The 18,810-nt window shown below is 39.8% G+C and overlaps 1 protein-coding gene across 3 annotated transcripts in view; it reads left to right on the forward strand.

The window, feature by feature from the left end:
* The first annotated feature begins 1,564 nt into the window (after positions 1-1,564).
* Positions 1,565-18,810, forward strand: part of SPOCK3 (SPARC (osteonectin), cwcv and kazal like domains proteoglycan 3) — a 166,874-nt gene continuing 149,628 nt past the window's right edge. The window contains exon 1 of one of the 3 annotated variants that reach the window (XM_058803208.1): positions 1,565-1,780. In XM_058803208.1, coding sequence (XP_058659191.1) covers positions 1,604-1,780 — 177 coding nt within the window. In that variant the 5' untranslated portion in view covers positions 1,565-1,603. The remainder of the gene's footprint in view (positions 1,781-18,810) is intronic. The other 2 variants (XM_058803207.1, XM_058803211.1) reach the window with 2 other exon arrangements.

Here is an 18,810-nt window from a genome sequence, read left to right on the forward strand (position 1 = left end):
CAGAGTCCCACACCTCTTCCCACAGAGTCCCACACCTCTTCCCGCAGAGTACCGCGCCTCTTCCCACAGAGTCCCACGCCTCTTCCCACAGAGTACCGCGCCTCTTCCCACAGAGTACCGCGCCTCTTCCCACAGAGTCCCACGCCTCTCCCCACAGAGTCCCACACCTCTTCCCACAGAGTCCCACACCTCTTCCCGCAGAGTACCGCGCCTCTTCCCACAGAGTCCCACGCCTCTTCCCACAGAGTACCGCGCCTCTTCCCGCAGAGTCCCACGCCTCTTCCCACAGAGTCCCGCGCCTCTTCCCACAGAGTACCGCGCCTCTTCCCACAGAGTCCCACGCCTCTTCCCACAGAGTCCCACGCCTCTCCCCACAGAGTACCGCGCCTCTTCCCACAGAGTACCGCGCCTCTTCCCACAGAGTCCCGCGCCTCTTCCCACAGAGTCCCGCGCCTCTCCCCGCAGAGGCCGCCCCGCAGCCCCTGCCCCGCTCCCTCTGCCGAATCCTCGCACCACGCGGCTAATACAAACCTAAAAAGCAGAGTGTTACTCAAGTCTAGGGAATAAAGGTAACATTAAAAATTAGATTAAAGAGGTCAACGGGATGGCAAGTAGAACTTAAATATGGAGGCAGGAATTCTGGATAGGTAATTGATCTATTCTTGCCCCTTACTCAATTCTAAATTAAATTTAACTAATTCGGGAAAGCATGGTTGCTCATGGTTGTCATTAAAGACTTGGAATTAACCCACTCTTGCTTTTAAAAAAAGACAAAAGCAGAAAGAGAGGGAAGTGTGCACTATCCTTACGAAAGGGATAACACGGGCAGACAGCATCACAATGCGCCTCCATCAGCGCTCAGAGGCGCCCCGGGAGCTCGTGTCTGTCCTTGTCCCGAAGGCGCGGGAAGTTCTGTCTGACTGCGAGTTCTGAAGGATCGTGTCCGCCCGGGGCTTTGCGCCCATCTAACTCGGGATGCGAGGCGCCAGCGGAGCTCTAGCGAAGTTCCAGCGGCATCCACCCCCACCTGGAGGAGGCGGCGGCACCGCGCGGCTGCTGCGGGGCCGGGCGGGGCTCGGCGGGGGTGTGCCGGCGCCCGGGATGTACCGGTGCTCGGGGCTGCGTGCCGGTATCCGGGATGTGCCGGTGCCTGGGGGTGTACAGGTGCCCGGGGCTGTGCCGGTGCCCGGGGCTGTGCCGGTGCCCGGGACGTGCCGCTGCTGCCGGCCCCGCGCAGTTCCCGGCGGTTCCCGGCGGGCGCGCGCCTCTCCCGGTGCGGCGCGCGGCGCGGCGGGGCGGGGGCGGGGCGTGGCGAGGGGCGGGCGGCGCGCGCGGCGCGGGAGCGGGGCGGACGGCCGGGCGGCCGCAGACGGCGGCGCGTGCGGGGAGGGAGCGGGCGCGGAGCCGCCTTTCCGGCCGCGGCGAGGAGCGCGGGGCAAGGTGACGGGCTGGGCTGCCTTCCCCTCCCCTTCCCCCGGGGCGCCGCTTGCAGGTGGGCGAGGGGCCCCGCCGCGGGCGGCTGTCCCGTGCCCCGCCGGCAGCCCCCGGCCGGGGTCGGGCTCCGCCGTGGGTAACCCCCCTGCCCGTGTTTCCTCTCGCCCAGATGCTCACGGCGGCGGCAGCCTTGGTGTGCGTCTGTGCAGCAGCTTGGTGCAGCCCGGCGGCGGCGGCGGCGGCCGGGGGCAGACCGGACAGCGGCAATTTTCTGGACGATAAACAATGGCTCACGACCGTCTCCCAGTACGACAAGGAGGTCGGGCAGTGGAACAAATTCCGAGACGTAAGTTCAGCCCTTCCACCCTGCCCGCCGGCAGCCGCGCCCAGCCCGCTCCCGTTAGTTCCCTTCCTGCAGGGTGTAGGGCATCCCTCGAGGAGCGGGGGCTGGGGTACAGCCTCAACTTTCCCCCTTCTCCCCGAATTTTAATTCTTAAATAATTGTCTGCGGCGCCTCGGCGAGAAGGCTGGGGGTCCCGCCGGGCAGCTCCCGGTGCGCTCCGGCGCGGAGCGGGCAGGACCGCCCGGCGTGCCCCGGGCCGTGCGGGGCACCCTGCCCGCACCTTGGGGCCCGGCGGGCCGGGCCGCGGAGCCGCTTCCCGCCCTGCGGGGCGCCGGGCGTGCAGGGGGAGAGCCGCGTTCGCCCTCCTTCCTCCCGCCGCCCGCCCCGATGCCGGAGGGGATGCGGTGGGGGCCGGGGCTCGCCGCTCCGCCGGTGCCGCCCGGGACAGAGCCCCCTCCCTCTCTCCCTCCCTGCCCGGGCACCTGGCAGCGGCACCGGCCGGCACCGCCGCGTCTCGCCGTGCCCTGTCGTTAGTGCCGGCCGGGAGGGCGGGGGACAAGGGGCAGCGCTCACGGCCGGGTTGCGGTGTCGGGGTGCGGGGCTAAGGCGCAGCGGTGCGCCGTGCCCGGAAGGCCGCGCTCGGAGCCCCAGAACGGCAGCCCCAGCCTGACCCGAATCTCGTCAGTTACGAAACCTGCCGCTGTAAGGTGGCTCTGTCCTCAGCGTGCTTCGCCTGTGCGCCTGGTTCGGGCTGTGTTTGCTGCAAGTTGAGTAAAAGGCAACCTATTTTCAATAGCCGTTCACATTTCTTTCAGTGGAACAGATTTTCTTTGAGCATCCTGTATCCTGCGTCCCTTGGTGTCACTTTTAAAAATCCGAATTCCAACCATGCAAAATAATTTTCTCTTTTCTTTACTTTTTAACGTACTGGATTTTGATTTGGTGTGAAGCATTGATTTGGTTGTAACTTCAGAGGCAACAGGTTTCTTCTTGTTCTACAGCCTGCTGGTGACTGCGGTTTGCTGTAGCAAACCAAAGTAAATGTCTCCAATAAGTCTGTTATTTTTCTGAGACCTGGGGTGTCTTGTGATGCATGTATTTTCTAGCTTGATGTCTGTGGGATGCTAGCTTGGCTGTTTATCTTAAGCAACTGGGAAAGAGCTACCAGAGTTGTGGAAGAACTTATTTTCACAATAGTTTTTATTAAACAGCCTGATTCTGGTGTTTGAGAGCACTTCCAGTCAGTAGTCAGATATTTTTGTTTGCCTTGAATATCTTAAAAATAAAAGAGCTTAGCTTCATGTGAAAAATATCAGTTCAGTATGCTGTGCATCGGCACCTGTGATTTTGGGGAAAAAAACCAAAAAACGAGCGAAAATCTGGTGCTGTAGAAATGTTCTAGGATTAAAGGCTGCTGCTAGAAAACTCCAAAATACATACATACATCAGTTATGGTTTGTAATTGGGCAAAGTCATTTATGTAAGGACTAACCTGCAAGGCTGAGGAAGCTAAGTGCTCTCTAATGCCCGTCTCCTGGGTGCCCACTGACGTGTGCTGTAATATTGGATATTAGCCAGATAATTTATTCTGTGACAAGTAGGTGTCCCCAAGGGTTTTAAGAGTGACTGCTTTGAGGAATACTGCATACTGATTCTTCTGAGGCAATTTGCAAATATGCTGGCTTATTTTTACACAGTATAAGTTTTATAAGGCTAGTGCTTCAGTGAAGTGTATGCTTTTATTTCTTGTGCAGCATGCTTATGTCCTATTGATTGGTACCCAGTCTGGAATATTTATTTAATATTACAAGGCTCTGCCTGTAAAGCATGGGTAGTTTTCAGTAATTCATAACATATAACTGTAAACCTCCCTCCAAAATTGTGTTAATCTACCTGTACAAGAATACATAAGAAAAATATCTTGTAAGAATACTTATCAATTATCATACTTAAATATAACATGGTGAAGAAGTTTTGCCATCCTACATTTTTATATAATTAGTAAATTTACTTGTGTGACTGTAATTTGTTGGTTTTGAAATTGTGATTAGCAATGTGATTAGTGATTTCAAAGTGGGCTCCTGTTAAGGAATAGGACAGCAGCATATGAAACATATGTAGGGGTAACTGTCTTGCAGAGTTAAAATCAAGGTATGCAAGGCCTGTGTTTGTAATTTAATTCTCTGGTCAGAGCAGGATATTTTTTGCAGGCTTTTGATGCCCTACAGATGTAAGGGTGAGATGGAATTCTGGTGTGAAAAGAAGTATTTAGAAGCTTAACTTAAGACTTAACTGACAGGACTGATTAATGTGAAAGATAATGACCCTGACTTCTGGCTCATTGGCTCAGTTTCTTAAGAGTTTTAGATCACAGTGAGAAAGAACACAGTCATTCAGAGAGGGAACCGTTACAGAGCCTGCTAAACCAGGATATGATATTTTATTTATAAAAAGCCAAGCCATCCCTAAACCTAGCTGTCTTAACATACCCTAAAATGTAATTTTTGTCACTAAGTGTTATTAATGTGTGATTACTAGCTAAGATCTTTTCAGTTCTTTATACAGGCAGAACTGTAACTGACTTTTCATTTCTTTTGAAAGGTCTTGATAATTCTGACAAATCTGTTGAAAATAATGCAGTAGGTATAGGCAAGAACTGTGCCTTAACATGTAACAGTGGGAAACTAGATGTGTGTTAGAGGCTACCTACCTTCCCACTTCTTTTTCTTGAGCAAAAATTGAGAATGGTCCTGTTTTTAAATAGGAGACTTTCCATCTTAAGATGGGGGAGATGGGATGTGTTAAATATCATCTCCTTCAAATTGTGTGTGCAAGTCAAACCATTTTGGGTTCTATACAAGGGTACATTTACTTTTTGCCTGAAGAGTTTTCAACTCCATCTTAGTGCTGCTGCAGTCCAGTTGCTGAGTAGCTGCAACTATTCATGTCTGTCAGTAAAGTAAGGGTTGGTGTGTTTATTAGGGTTTTCCAAGCTGCCTGGTTAGGCTGCTTCAGCAGCCAGTGCTGTGCTGTCAGGATGCTGGGAGGTTCTAGCCCATGGGAATGTATCCTCAGTTTATTTCAGGCTTGGGAACTGAGGCTTTTCAGTAGATGCTGTTAGGGATATCTTCTTCATTCATATTTTGTTATATTGATAGTGCTTTGTGGTAATGGTTTTATCTATGATGATAGCACTAGACGCTTGATAAATATATATATATATATATATATATACTGCAGTTTGTCTGAAATAAAGATTATTCCTTTTGAAAAATGTGATTGAGAAATGGCATTACATTTATGCTCTCCTACTTTGTACATCTTAAATCTTATCTAGCAAACCTTCATTACTCATAATGCTGTAAATCTGTGGAGAAAAACAGAGTATTGGATTATAGCAGTTACTTTTCTGTTTCTGATTACTTTCCAAATTGCGGTGGTGTTTTTAATCTTAGAACAAAACATAGTGGCTTTGTCATTTAAAATCATTTTGTGTTTTTATATATTTACAGTCAGTTGGACAAAATTGCATACAACCTTAGTTGTCTGTTGTATCACTATCTGAAAATCTTTCAGGATTTTTCCAGAAATTAAAATTTTAATTTCTTTAAAATACAATGAAGAAAGAATCTATAGGGTAACTCATTTTAGTAATTGATATTTGTAAGGTCTCTCATGCATTTGTGTTCATTAAAAAGGCTGTGTTTTATATGGTAAATTTTATCTGCTGCTGGAAGAGAGATGTTGGGTTTTAACTTGCTTGTTAAAAGCAAGTTAAGCAAGATATATACCTTTTCAGAGGTCAAAATTTAAGTGATTGCTGTGTTTTCAAATTTAAGTTGATAAATGAGCTCCACAACTCACCTGTGTCATAGTATTGCTACAGAATAGTAGGGTTGGTTGATCATTGGAACCAGCTGCATCATACTATAGCGTTAACTGTCATCCCACCATCTTAATATAGTTATCAAGGGTGCAGAAAGTAGAAGAAAATTGAACAGACCATAAAGCCAAGCAGCTAGGAAGAGGAAAGTTTCACTGGTAGTACTCCTTTTCACTCTGCTTTGCTGTGAGGTCTTCTCACATTGGCCATTGAATGTGTTGCCTTCTACATGTGGCAAGTTCGGGCAGCTTGGCTTCCCAGAGGAGTCTTTTGGAAGTATTTAAAGAGCATGTTTTTTCACCATTAGTGAAAACTAGACCTCTGTGTTTGGAAAGGAGATAAATTGAATATTAGGTCTTCATATCAATTCAGAATAGCCAGCATTAATTGTTCCCTTGTCTGTTTTGGAGGTTTAAGGCTTCTCAAAAACGAACACTGCCCCTCAGTTAAGCTCCATGCCAACTGTGCATTACTGTTTTGAGCAGAATATCTCTGTGTGGATCACAACTACATCTTTGTACAGTTGAGAAAGCCAAAGGCCCTTTTAAAAGGGATTCATCACAAGTTATTTGCACTTTATTATGAAATTTCCATGTAAATATTCAGAAGGTTTTCATGCTTTAGGAGTGGAGTACCAGTAACTTTGCTTGAGTAGGAGGAGGAGGACTTTTGTTCAACAAGATTTTTGCAATGGACAAGAAGCCCTCATAGTTCATGGAGGATCCTTTAGAGGAAGTCATTATTTAGGACTGGATAGTGCAGCACTCATGGTCTTTTCTCTAACTCATGTTAACTCATTAGGTGTGAAAAAGGTTTTGGTGGTCTTATTTCTTCAGTGCTTTTTATAGGTCAGGGTAAAAAGCCTTATTATTGGGTACAGCAGCTCTTTTACAGCATGCATATGTCATGATCATGATGTCAGGAGAAAATGCAATTGAAAACATGAAAGATGAGCTGCTTTTTGGTGTTGCCTTTAACCTGAGTTAAACCAAGATCTTTTAAAAAAGTTACTTTTGCAAATAGGGCTTTGAATCTTTTCCTCATGCCACTGTTACCTGAAACTAGCACTTCTAAAGAAGTGTCAGTCCCTTTTTCCCATGACTTACTTTGTATGATCTGAGTTTTATTAATATGGTGAAGGAGGAAAAATTTGGAAGCCTAGGAGGTCTGACAGAATAAGTGTTTTGTACCTTCACCTGTAATTACTGCCTTTGAAATGAAGCTAATGAGGACTTGACTGCTCTTTTTAAAACTGTAAAATATGGGAAAGTGTTAGGAATTTGTGTTAATTTTAATTAATTAGGGAAATTTAAGAAGCTATTGAATTGTTCATAACTTCTAGATAGAATGTAACAAATTATAATGGGAAAGAGTAATGCAAATCTTAATTTTTCCTTTCTTCTGTGTTATAGACAAAGGTGTCTAATTTTTATGTGCCTTTAATTCATTCTCGAGTATGGATTCCTGTTTTCTTTTGCAGGATTACTTTTCCTATGGTCTGCTTTTGCTGCCTGTTTCTAGTGCCAAATACTTTTTTTGTCTGAAAAGGCAGAGTCTACTAATCTCAAACTATTGTTAACACTGAACTCTTAAATGTCTCTTGGAAGGCATTAACTTGGAAGCTCTTTATGTAGCTGACGTTTAGAAGTTAAGTAAATGGTAATGTGCTTTTCCTTAGATTGCCCTCATAATCTAAAGTAAAGCTGATAACATTGTTTCATCTTATCTTTATCTCCTTTCTCTGAAGAATAATCTTTATTTTATATGCTGTAGGTTATTTAGTGGCTATGGATACCCAGTCTTCTCTTGTCTTTCCATTAAATCTTATTGGGATTGACTCTAGCCATCTGTGCTTATTATGGTGTAGTATATATAGCTTTTTAATTCACAAATAGATGGTAACAGTGACAGAAACTGCATAGGCTATCTTGGCTTTACAATCTGAAGGGAAAGATGCCTAAGAGGTTTGATAGGGGGTGGCAGAACATAGAAAACAGTGGATTGAGCAGAATCGGGATATTTTTAGACTGACACCATTAATCCTGTTTTCCTATCTCCTTTGTTTCTATTAATTCGTGGTAATTGAAGCATTTGATGTAACTCTCTGCAGAAAAGAGAAATAATAGCTTGGATTAGTATGTTTGCAAGTGTTGGTCTATTTCTGAGTGTGACTCTTTTGACTGAGCTGAAGAAGTTGTCTGTCTGTTGTTTCTGTGTCTTGTCCGTGTTGTCATGACTCTTGGTGTGTCCACGCACACCCTCCCTTCCTCCCTGCTGAAGGAAAAAAGAAAATCTTTCAGCAGCTGGTACTTTTTTTTGGAACCTAGTTTTAGAGCAACTCCCAGGTATTCAAGCCTAAGGAAGCTTTTATTCTAACCACAGTATTTCTATCACTTTTTTATCAGTATTGAAAAAATACTTTAGTAAAATAGCTGTAGTTTTGTTTTGTGTTAATGTTTCTAATGTAGAGCTTTTTAAAATTTTTGATATTGATTTTGGAATGGTGTTTCTCCTATTGCTTGTTGTTTTTCTATTATCCTATTTGTCTGAACTTGACATGTTTTAATGTCTTAGTAACTATTGAATGTTTCCTTTTCTGCATCTCAAAGTCCTACTATGCCTAATGCTAAAAATCTTGCTTGTTTGCTTTAGAAACAAATACTATGGAGGCAACGCTCCATAGTAAATGAGTAAATGTTGGCATAGGGGATTGTATTAAAAGTTTTTGTAATTTTCATATTTCTTGAAATTTTATTTCTGAAAGAGAAAAGGTAGTGGCTTGTTATATCAGTGATCAGAGCTTCATTGGGCATTCTTACCTAATTTGAACAACCTTTAGTTATTTGTTAAATTTTTTTTAATGGTTTTTCATTTCTACTTTCCCATTTGACACTGATGGATGACAGCAGGAAAAATTATGTAGGAATTAATGATGTACCTAAAAAAGGTGGTGCAGTTTCAGGTGGTGCCTTGGACAAGACACAAGGAGAGATAGAATGAAATTACAACCCATGACAAAGCTTTTCACATTATGATGAAGATGTGGTATCACTGCTCTGTTACTATCTTTGCAAGTGGCTGCTTTAAAAGAACACAATAGGAGAATGGGTTTAAAAGATTGAAATAATTCAAAATTTTTGGTACTTTAGTACTTCCAAAAAGTATTATTTTAATATGTTATTGTTGAAGACTGTCCAGTGCTTGACATTTCGCTGCAGAAAATTCTTATGAATTAATTTTTTATTTTCCTGTGTGATACATAATCATTGAATCAGAAGAGACTGTCAGTTGGGAGCTTGTTCAGTATCTCTCTAAAAATGTCTGCAAGTCATCAAACAATTTTAGGTAGTGCACTTACACTGGGGCCTGTATGCAACTGAAAACAAACTCCTTTGACATTTTTGAGCTTGCTCTTGATGGTGAAATTCATTCCAGTTGTTAAATCTTTGTGGCATAGCAGTGAGAAGTACTGAACTTACTCCTTTTTATATGTGAAAAATGATGTGTTCTACCAGCTGTTCATTAAAGCAGCAGGAAGTTATTAATATGAAGAGTGTGGGAATCCATATTTAATGATGCATATATGTTTTGAGGATTTGGTAGGGCTTGTGTTGGTGACTGGAACATCATTTTAGGAGAAAACCCAAGCAGTGATTCTTAGAAATGAAAGGAATAGACTGGTAGGTAAAGGAGCAGTGACAAGAGTCCATTGTACAACGTGCCCTTCCAGCCTTTTGCGACAAAGTTAATCACTTTAGTCAGACTTAGAAAGTCTGTGTCAAACTCTGAGAATTCTTGGTGTTCATAAAGTTTAGGGCCAGAGAAGGCAATTGGATTTGACAACATGCTTCCCTGTGTATAGTGGCTTTTTTACTTAAATCCTCACAGATTATATTGCACCCAAAAATTCTTCTTTGGCAAAAGCATTTCAGGTTTCAGCAATCTTTGTGTGCTACTGGCACAGATAAAGGTTTGCTCTCTAAGGCCTGCACTATGAGGGAATTAATTAGCTGCAATATTCCCAGATGATCTAGGCAACAGATTTATGCTGTTTTGCCGAAGAGTAAGGAAGATCCCCATTTAAATTCATAATGGTCTGATCTGGAAGTGTTTCCTTTTTGGCCCAAATGTGAAATGTCTGGAATACGTGCTTGATTTTTCTTATGCTAATTTGCTATTTAAAAGGATTTCTGTTCTACCATCTTCGTAGCATTTTCTTGTGTGTGTTGTCAATAAAAGCCAATTGCTTTTATGTGAAAAATCACAGTTGATATTGGAACTTGCTGCAAGCCAATTCAAATCTTAAGGAAAATAGAGAAATAGCTTCAGAATTTTCATTATGATAGTCACCAGGATACATACTTTTAATCTGGTTTTCAAGTCTTTAAGTGTATTAAGAAATAGGTAGGCAATCTTTTTTCCAACATCCAGGAACAAACAACATGAATGTGAAGAGCTCCTACTTTACAAAGCCAGCAAAGGGCTCAGATTGCTAACTGTATTGCAAATAGTGCACAATATTCCATATGTGAACTGGATTAAAGCACACTAAGTGCGTAACAATTTTTCTAAATCTTACTCAGTCTAGCATTTCTCTCTTAAACTATTAAACTGTTCCGTTTTTCATACATGTGCCTATTTTTACATGTATATATATTTAACTTTATTCAGGACTTCTTGGTAGGCAGTTACAAGGTCCTGATACTTGGGGCATGAGGGGACAGAATTTTTTTACACTATTAAGAAAAAGACTCAATTACATTAGAAAAAGAAGCAATTTGTTCCACCTGTAATATCCACTGGTATTCCTGGGCTCCCCAAAAGAAAATATCCTCTCAAAGCATGCAGGGATATAACTGCCTTGTAGTCACTGTAAGTAATGTCTTAGCCAGTTTAAGTGTAACATGATTATGAATCACGAGATTTCTCGCTGAGATCTGCGGGTGAAGTCTCATGAAGATGGAGAGGGAGGGATATGCATAAGTAGAATTAACTATGTAGATTTGCACTGAGTGAATAAGATAGACAAATAAAACCTCAAAATATTTCAACGTTTTTCACTAGTACTGAATGTATGGATTTATAAAATGGGTTCTACACAGTGGTAGAACTGTGGTTTGGACAAAAGCTACCATAACCTTCTGTCTTTGCTTGCTTTTTTCATATGCTGAATGTTTAAAATTCCTATCTTTCCTTTATTCATTCTTGTGTAAAAATGATGGTTTCTTAGGGCATATGATACTTTTTTCCTCCAAGCTTTCTAGATTTGGATTGTAGCACTCTCTGTAAATAGAATTCTGACATTTTTGAGTACCATAACCCATTGGAAGACAATGATGTTTTTTCCCCCAGAAGGTTCTGAAGTACTGATACTATCGAGTATTTGATGTCCAGCACATGGAAAAGCTGCTGTGTTGGGTGTTTTTGTTTTTGGTTTTTGTTTTTTTTTTTTAAATAAGTGAATGAGGCTATGTGTGTGGGAGGGCACACACATCCTTATGCTAACTGGTACCTCAGATCAATAAAAATGTAAAGTGATTTTACGCTGTCTGTCCCTCATTTTGAGGAGCAAAATACCTCAAAGAATGTTAGAAGTATTTTATAGGTCCAACCCCACCATGTCTGCAGTTTTATCTTACCATTTGATATCCCATTGGTTGCAGATCGTTTTTGGATATATATGAAGGTGACATGGGTTTAACAATGTTTGTGGTGTGCAGAATGAAGTAATTCTGAATTCATATCTCAGATTTGTGAGGCAGTTTTATGCAATGGTTTCAGCTCACTGACTGGAATAAGTACATCTTTTTTTACATTCCTATAAATATCACATAAGAACAAGGCTAGTATTGCTACAAACATGTAGAGATTATCAAGAAATGTTTGTTTGAACTCCAGCTTCTCCAAGAAAGGTGGGAGAAGTTATAAAAATAATACTTAAAGAAAATGTGAGAAATTATTTTGTGAAGCAAAGCTGATGTTGATTCTAACAGTGCTTATCTGATTGTAAAATGTGATAACATCTTACATACTCAAGGTTTTAAAAAGATCCTTCTTGTCAAACTCTTTTAGCTGGAAAGTAAAGGAATCTTGAATTTTTTTACAATTGGACTGTGGCTTTCAAGCCCAGTTTGATTGTAGATGGACTATTCAACAGCATGAACGTTAGGAAATCTTTTTCCCTAAAATATTGTAAATTGCTGTCAAACATTATTAATAATAAAGAGTTCATCTGGTTAGTAATATCTGTTTAGTGCTGCTTCTTCTACAGATATCTGTGCTTTTTGGTCTAATGCAGTTAAAGGTTAACAATTGTACATGCTTAATTACCAGATACACAGATCCTACTCTTGCTTTGTTATATCAGAAAGATGTATTTTTTTTTAATTACCAAAAAAAATTACTATTGAAGCTAGAATTTCTATGGCTGTAAATTTTTTCACGGTATTTATACAACCGAGTTACAATATGTCAATGTGCATCATTCATTTATGCTGCAATAAAACACATTTAAGCATGAAAATGAAGCATTTTCAGATTTGACAAGTTAATTTTTCAGTTATTTTAACTTAGGTAGCTGTAACCAAACAGCTTGCTCATTAGACCAAAAAACCTGCCAAGAGTAATCAAGCATAGGGATGAAACAAAAGACATTATGATGTATTATTTTATGTCTCATGTTGATCAAGAGAAGTGGTTGATTGAAGGAAAATGAAGGAAAGGAAAGAAAATGATCCTCATAATGCTGAATTAATTATAATTTCAAAGGGATGTGTAGTCAGCCAACCTTATAATGTCTGAATTGTTAAAGGAAGTTGTTCAAATAGTGTATTTTTAAGGAGTTTCTCAGGAAGTGGAACATTTCTCCTTGAAGATTTAGGATTGTTTTCTCCATTTTATCAAATCTTCACTGGATATCTCTGGGATGATGCTGTATTAGACTGGATCTGAACCTGGTTTTCAGGGACTCTTGTCTAATGGAGGTCACTGAGGATATGTCCACTGATGTTTGTGAGAGGTGGAACTTTGCCAGTCTGCTTATTTGAAATCATTATTTGACCATAAAGTCTACAAAACAGGCTTCTGGATATATTTTGCATCTTTGAAAAATGGAAAGAAAGCAAACTTGAACTGGAGAAGAAACTAAGTTATCCAATAATCCTTTACATTAGAAAAACCTCTCTAGTGGTATAAAGTAGTGTAAATAACAAGATTGTGTGGGTTTTTTTTCCTTTATTTTTCTTTTTGCATTTAGAGGTATAAGAGAATTACAAGTTTGTTGCAACTTATGGAGTACAATGAAAACATTATTTCTTTATTTTGTTAAGTTACTGTATTTGACTGGGGATTTTATTTTCCTTTTCAAAAAGTTATTTTCCTGAATAAGTTGTTATTCTTCAGCTCTTCCCCCTGCCTCCCTTCTTCAGCCATTTGCAAGGTGTAGGCACAAAAAAAACCTTTCAGTTTCACTGACCTGAATCGAAGTACTTCATTTTGGCTAACTCATCTTCAAGGATTTCTGTTTGTGTATTTAAATTCTGTGTCTGACTGATTTGCTGTGTTTCTTCATGGAAGTGTAGGTGCCTCTGTGCTGCCTTTACATGCCCAGCTCCTGCAGTGAATTGCAGATTGCATGATCACTCTGCTCTCCCCTCCTGCTGAATCACATGTTGCTCTGTGCAAAGCAGCACAGAAAGTCAAGTAAATTGGAGGCTGACAGTTATGAAGTAGAAATAAATAAAGTCAGACAAGCATTAAAAAAGCTGCACAGTGCATAGCAAGACAATATTTCTGAGGCAAGATTTTCATCCTGTATCAGAAAGGCCATTTATATAGATAATAATATTGTTATAGACTAAAGCTGAGTAACCTCTTTTGTCAGAGATACTAAAACATCTGTTGCATGGCTTAATTCTGTGGAAAATCACAGGGTTGATGGCCAAACAGAGCTCTGGGATGGATTTACACAGTAGCTGTTTTTTGCATCTGGTGCTAGATTAGATTGATCATCTGGCATCATTAATTCCTAGATGTCCCAAGTAAGGTACAAATCTGTAGGTAGAACAAGTCAAAACAAGGTTTCAGTAAGATATACCGTTGTGTAATTATAACTATATTGTTTGAAGTCTGTATTTAATCTCTCTTCATATTATGGTATATCCTCCTTGTGTCACTCGTCTTAAGTGAAGTTCTATTATACCTGTCTCAGATTTATTTTCTAAATAAATTACTCAGTCATTTGATGTTTCTAACATTTGTATTTTTCCCGAATCTTTGTTCAGAAATCTGCTAAGCTATTTGTTATTTCATTCTTTGACTAGGCAAAACAATGGGTTGTTCATGTTTACATATTGTCACTAAAATAAAAATATTTGTCACTTTCCTTTTATGGCATTCACCAGAAAATTAGAAATGAGGGTAGAATGAAATGAAAGTCAAAATTTTATTGCTCCTATATCAGCTGTAGGGATGTGCAGCAATTATTTTATCCATGTGGCGATTTCTTTGACACTGGTCACAGTGGTAAATGTCCCTTTCTATTCAACCTTTAAACCAGGTTCAAGTCCCTGGTCAGTCCCATAAACATCTCAAGTGTTAGTGTTGTTTGGAGTCTCCAGGCAAGAGCCAGTGATTTTATGCCTTTTCTACACCAGTTTAATTTATGTATTTGGTATGAAAGAACTGGACAAATGGGTGAAGGAAGAATTTCTTCCTTTTTCAGCCTGGATCTAAATAATCAAGATCACTCCTGTTTTAAGCAGTTAAATGCATGAGACTGTAAACTCTGAAACTGAAGGTCAACAGCACCAGCCATCCTTGGGGACTGGGGTTAGTGTGCAGGCAAATTGCCTGTCCTCCCATTGCACCTGGATGAGGGGAAAGCTGGGCAGTACAGTTGCATTGTATCAGGAATAGAACATCTTATCTAAAAAACTCGAGTATCAATTCAGAATTCCAGATCTTATCACTTAGGTCCTGAATTTGGAAGAATTTTTCTCTCATTCTATTTTTGTTCTTTCTGACATGTAGACTGTATAAGTCTGGAAGTCTTCCTGCTTTCCTCCTGCAACTTCAAATTTCTTGGAAAAGGATTTGAGTGAATGGTGTACTTGCTGAAGTTAAATATCTGTAACAAGAATCTGTTTTATTTGTGAGTGTATTCTATGAAATTTGACTGTGAATCTTAGATAATGCCTTCTTGCTTTTCAATATATAGGTACTTTCATGTTTTTGTCATTTGGTGTTTTTTTTTTTGTTTTATTATTCATTTAGAAGGAATTATATGCCTAATTTTTATTAGAAACCAGGGCAGTTTGGCACAGAAAATGTCCTGTGAAAAGAGTATATTGTTCACTGGGACGAAGGTTTAAGAAGTATTTGACTTATAGTGGATTAAAAAGAGGTTAAGTGTTTTACTCCAATAGTGTAAAATTAGTTAAGGACTTGATACTGTTTGTAGCTGTGTGTTGCTGTTCTGAGTGATTTTTGGCTTGAATTGTTAGGAACAGGTATTTGTAATGATTGGCTGCCAAGTAGATTTGTAGGACAGGGAAGAATCCTGAAATTTCAAGCACTAAGTGTTAGCTTTCTGAGAAAAGTTTGTCTTAAAAAATAACACAAATATGAAATAATTATTCCATATTGTCCTTTGATTTTCTGTTTCTCACCTAGTTCTTTGTCATTGCTCAATTTATGTTCTTTTCTCTCTATTTACTTTCTTGCACACAGCAATTAAATCAGCATTCTTGGGAGAAAGCTTAAGAGCAATTTAGAGGGTTTCTGAAGAAAAGTCACTGGTTTATTATCACATGAGTATTGTTTCATGATTTCTTCTGAGAATGGAACAGCACAATTTGTGAACCAATATTCAGCCAAAGGCATTTAAGTACCCATTCTTACCCTATGGATGTCTAGTTACCCTCTCTTGGCAGCCTACTATGTGTGTTTGTTTGCAGAAGTGGAATTTATGTGATTCTTTTACTAGATCAGATTCCCATTTCTAGGAGTCATTATTTTACTACACTGAAAAGAGCTTGCTTGTTTCCTTAAATCACTTAGTAACCTGATGAAAATAAGACTGAGTGCCAAGTCTTAATTTTCACTGCAACCATTAATGTTCAAACAGGTTAAGTGCATCCTGAAACATCAGTGATGAAATGGTCAGGTATAATGATTTGTTAATATAGCATTATAAAGGTTATATTATAAGATTCAAATTTCAAGTCCAATACCATTGACCAATACTGTGATACAGGTGGGTATCAGTCTTAGAGGGGATCTGACACTGGATTTCTCAGTTTAACCAAAGTGACAGTGTAGTCATCCTAGTTAATCACTACTGGGACTGATTTCTGCATACTGAGTTTGAATATCTCACATCTGGAGTGCTCTGGGTTCTATCCAGCAAAGAGTTCAGGTCTGTGGCTGATGTAAGCCTGTGAACGAGCTTCCTGTGAAATCACTTGCTGTGACTCCATTAAGTGAGATTATTAATTTGTGTTAAGATCATTACTATCTGGCCAGTTTCTATTTTTGCTGTTAATTCCAAAAGTGTATTTTTTTTTAAATAGATGAAATGGTTGAACTGTTTGCTTTTGGCATAGATAATGCCTTACTGGTGGGTTTGATATGACAATATTACTTGGACATTTCAGAAAGTTAAGCTCTGCTACTTTGGAAAGATTAATTGTAGCACCAGTTACTTTGACAGTCTAATTCACATTTCATACACACAGAAAAAGGAAATATGATAAACTGTCAAACTACTGGAGTGTCTGAAATAATGTGGTTCTTTTTTAAGAAAATGTTAAAGCCCCTGGATTTTTTGACCACTGAAACCTGCAACCTTCTTTTAAATTAAGTTTCTCATAACTGATGTAGTGTAAGTACCCAAGGCATAGAGTTTGTGCAGGGATCTGCTGTGCAGGAACAAAAAATGCTAGTGCCATTAAATATCAGATCAGGTGTGTAAAAACATGTAGCTTAATTTTTAGATTGTTATTTGCAGGTGCAGCTAGCCTGAGGAAACATTATCCTTTTCAATTTTTAAAAATTTATTCAAGAGGAATATACATCAAAAAACCCAAAATCTTTTCAGTAGCTAATGTAGCTTATCTTATTTGGACATGTTTCAAAATTTTATGCTAAACAGCAAAGCTAAAAGTAAGATTGTGTTAGAATTTAAGATGGTACTCAGTTTCTGCAGCTTCAACTATGTATCCCATCTTTTTAGTGTAGTCTTCTGTGCCTAAAAATTCTGTATTTCCTTTATATCTGTACACAAGCCACTCACCCCTTCCTGTGACATAGCTCTTTTAAAGTGAAGCATTTCTGTAACACACAAATCAGCAGTTTATTTTGAACACTGGCTTACAGTACATGAATTGTAGAATTTGCCTTGTTTGTAAACTTCTTCTGCAGTTGTGTTTTTGTTGTAGGTCTTTCACAATAACTTGTTGAAGAATAAGCAATAACTAATCAAGAGCAGCAGAAATCAAGAGCATGACCTCAATATTTTTATATCCTAGGGGAGCACTTACTATGTGAAATGTAACTTGAATATCATGAACTATCGGCCAGGTGTCTTATAGCAGCCAACTCCTGTAGTTTATGTGCTTGCATTCAGCTAGAGCTGCTGCTCTGAAATAGATTTGTATGTTTGTTGAGTATCTTGGGAAAGTTTTGTGTTGGTAAGAAATTGTTTCAGGGTCTGTAGAGCTATTGATGAATTCAGCCAAAGATGAAAGTAGCTTTAAAATTGAACACGTGCAGAAAACACTCAGTTTCTACATAGAAAATAGCCTTATCCACTGGGATGTCTGTATTGCTTTCTTATAAAATGTAAAGTTTTTGATGTAAAATTAATTATTTTCAGCAAATCTGATGATTTTTGCTGGAATGTTTGAAACTGTAAACAGTCAGTTTGTCTTCATTAAGACTTTTTTCGTAGGAAGTGAAGTTAGAGAAACATGGTATGGAAAGTTAGCTGGATGCTCATGGACTTGTAGTATTAACTGTTACACAGCACTACCTGTGAGGAAAAAAATATCGCCAGAAATAGTGTTTGTATGTGATAGGTTCTTGTGGGTTGTTCATTCTTTACCTCAGAAGTGAGTTCTACGTTGAATTCAGTCACTGAATTTGAGGTAGAGCTCTGACCTAAGAACAAAAATTGTGTACTCTATCAGACTACTGAAAAAAAACCCCTCTAAAATACCAGATGGAGCTAAATGTGTGGTGTATTGCTTTGTATGAGAGCTGTCAGGCACTTGCAGTTCTCACAGTTGTTTCACAATGCTACAGTTTGTTTGTGGGCTCTGTGTTTCTTGGTGGTTTCTGTCAGTGCCTTGCAGCCCCGTATCACTGATTTGGACCAGAAGTGTGATACTGCAGTGTGGTTTGACAATAGGAATCATATCTCTTGATGGATTTTGGTGATATGTAGAGATGTAGGTCATTCTTAGCTTGTATTTTAAAAATGCCCAATGAACCCAAATGACTAAGCAACCAATGAAGCAGCAACTTGCTGCATGTAATTAAGTTTTCTTGTTATGAAGTTAGCATTTGGATTTGGCTGCTTGGTGAATAATTCTTTAGCATACCTAGTCTATTTAAAGGGACAAAATAAATATGCTTAGTATTTTCTTTCTGGTTTTAAGACGTAATTTCATATACTTTACATCTTCGTATATTTTACTGTTATTTTTTATTGGTCTGCTACAATGTTTTTCATATCTTTGTGTCTTGTGTTTGCTTTTGTGTTGCTTTATTAGGTAACTAATGGAACAAAAGAAGCTGAGTGGTTCTCTAGGGAAAACAGGAAAATAAAATGTTGACATATATACAACAAGAACTAGAAGGATATGCTCACTGATGTAAAAAATTATAGCAACAGTATGGTAATTTCTTCATAGCTGGATTTTTAAAGCCAATGTTAGCTGTTTTAGATTTATTTAGGTGCAAAACAGTAGGGCAAATACAGGGCTGTTTGAAGGAGGAGCAAGTTTTTTATTTTTTAGTGTGTGCATACATATGCACATGGTGGATTTTTTTGGTGTAAAATTCCTTAGACTGTTAATTGTAGGTCTGAGACATTGACATTCTTCTCTTATTTTAGACTGCAAGGAAAAAAAAAGATGAGGTTGGATGC

Source organism: Ammospiza caudacuta, chromosome 4 (assembly GCF_027887145.1).
Source record: "Ammospiza caudacuta isolate bAmmCau1 chromosome 4, bAmmCau1.pri, whole genome shotgun sequence".
In the NCBI taxonomy this organism is placed as follows: Eukaryota; Metazoa; Chordata; class Aves; order Passeriformes; family Passerellidae; genus Ammospiza; species Ammospiza caudacuta.